This window comes from Pundamilia nyererei, unplaced genomic scaffold, assembly GCF_000239375.1.
Source record: "Pundamilia nyererei isolate P.nyererei 1_Seehausen unplaced genomic scaffold, PunNye1.0 scaffold00141, whole genome shotgun sequence".
Classification (NCBI taxonomy): Eukaryota; Metazoa; Chordata; class Actinopteri; order Cichliformes; family Cichlidae; genus Pundamilia; species Pundamilia nyererei.
Genome location: NW_005187542.1, coordinates 1,719,716 through 1,721,758, shown reverse-complemented (window position 1 = coordinate 1,721,758; position 2,043 = coordinate 1,719,716). Strand labels below are relative to the sequence as shown.

The following is a 2,043-nucleotide window of genomic DNA, read 5'->3' as shown; positions in this document are numbered from 1 at the left end:
TTTTTTATTTTTCTCCGATATCCGATCCAGTAATTTAGGTCAGTATCGGACCGATACGTAATATCGGATGGTCCATCTCTAATTTAAACCAATAGTAATCTGTCATTGGAATAAGATAACTGACCTTTGAAGTTAAATAGTTTGAAACTGGAAAGCTGTCTGCTAAAACAATTAGTGCATTAAAGGGGAGAGTTGAAATACAAAACCAAGTTCAAACAATCAGTTTAAATGGGGAAAAAAAGCACAAATTTAAACTATAGATGTACCATCATCTATTCAACCATTAAAAAAAAGAAGAAGAAAAGACTGGTAAAAAAACAAACAAAAAAAACCAAACAAAACTTGTAAACCTGCCTGACTTTCATGTCATTGAATTCAATAGACAGTGGGTCAACTCTAACACACTTTCCAGCCGTGGTGCGAATTTACTGCAAGTCAAACACTAGGTATATTTTCTCTCGTGGTAGTGTGAATGTACTTTACCACACGTTTCAGTTCACTCCTTTTATTGATAGTCAAACACTGAAAAGATAAAGATTCAGAATTCATCACTACAAATCACGTGATTTATTTTACAAGACAGTCTGTCTTTACATAATAAACTCATATCAAAAAAAAAAAAATCATTCCTGTCCACAGAAATTCTTCATTCATATTTGGAATCTCAGTTTGATGTTTAGGACAAAATAAGACCAACTATTTTGGGTCTTTCACACTTGAACACTGGGGGTCTCCCATATTTCATCATCATACATATTTGAGATACATGTGATCCCATCCTTCGAGGACACATCCAGATGGTTTACATCACTGGCTGTTGTCTCCTCAGTATTTGGGATGAAATCACCTGTATAATCACCAACACTTCCTAAAGACTCCACAGTAGGTTCATTAGGTTCTCGTGTAGACCCTTGGTGATTCAGTATACAAGGAGCTTGCTTAACTGCAGAAACTTCACTAGTAACTAAACCCTCCGTACTGCCAAGATCCAGGACTGCTGAATGTCCCTCACTACTAATCAAGAAGGCAAACGGGGACGCAACTTGGATTTTCTCTGATGATTCTTCCCATCTTCCTTCATGCTCTCCGTTTGTAACAGCTGCTGTGCCCTTGTTTCCAGTTTTCTCCTGGTTGTGACATCTGCTCTCCAGCCCAAAGAAGTGGTTTCTGACAATGTAGCGTACACACTGCAGGAGGACATTCCTCTCGTGTCGGATATCTGGAGCCAGTAACTAAACAAAGAGACAAACAAGAGTTGGACTAAATAACACATCTAAATAGTATAGCTTTAAACAGCGTGTCCTTTTTTACTAAATCAAAATCATATAAATACGCATGCATAGTGTCAAATGACTTCCATACCATCTCAAGCAAAGTGGGGCGATGTGACTGTGGTAGTCTTCCTCGTCCCGCTCTTTCCCCTTTGCTGTTGGGCATGTGAAGTCTGGAATCTGTCTGAACTGTTTTCTGTCTCTCTGCATTCTGTAAAAAAGCCCCTCTACCCCTGGCAGGTGCCCTCTCCTGAGGGTTGGGTGGTATTAAGTTTAGAAGCTCCTGGTTCTCTTGCACCAGCTCCTTACCTCTCTGAATGGGTGTGGCTAAAACGCAAAAGCACAAGCGTTAGTAGAAACACTGGACATAAGTTACACTTTGTTATATATCCATCCATCCATTCGCGTCCGCTTATCCTTTTCAGGGTCGCGGGGGGCGCTGGAGCCTATCCCAGCTGTCATAGGGCGAGAGGCGGGGGACACCCTGGACAGGTCGCCAGTCTGTCGCAGGGCCAACACAGAGACAGACAACCATTCGCACTCACATTCACACCTAGTGACAATTTGGATTAACCAATTAACCTATCCCCACTAAGCTTTGTTATAAACTACATAATAAAACCAAACAACAACAGAGCTACTCCGAGATAAAATTAAAGTACATGTTTAATGTTGAATCTGATGAAAACTAGGGCAAGTTATTGTGACTCAGGACACACACACACACACACACACACACACACACACACACACACACACACACACACACACA

At 40.8% G+C, this 2,043-nt stretch overlaps 1 protein-coding gene across 2 annotated transcripts in view; it reads right to left on the bottom strand.

The window, feature by feature from the left end:
* Positions 1–500: 500 nt before the first annotated feature.
* nufip1 (nuclear FMR1 interacting protein 1) overlaps positions 501–2,043 on the bottom strand; it is a 21,900-nt gene continuing 20,357 nt past the window's right edge. For both annotated transcript variants that reach the window (XM_005744275.2, XM_005744274.2), the window contains exons 9-10: positions 1,363–1,598; positions 501–1,232 (exon numbers count right to left, since the gene is read on the bottom strand). In XM_005744275.2, coding sequence (XP_005744332.1) covers positions 711–1,232; positions 1,363–1,598 — 758 coding nt within the window. In that variant the 3' untranslated portion in view covers positions 501–710. The remainder of the gene's footprint in view (positions 1,233–1,362; positions 1,599–2,043) is intronic.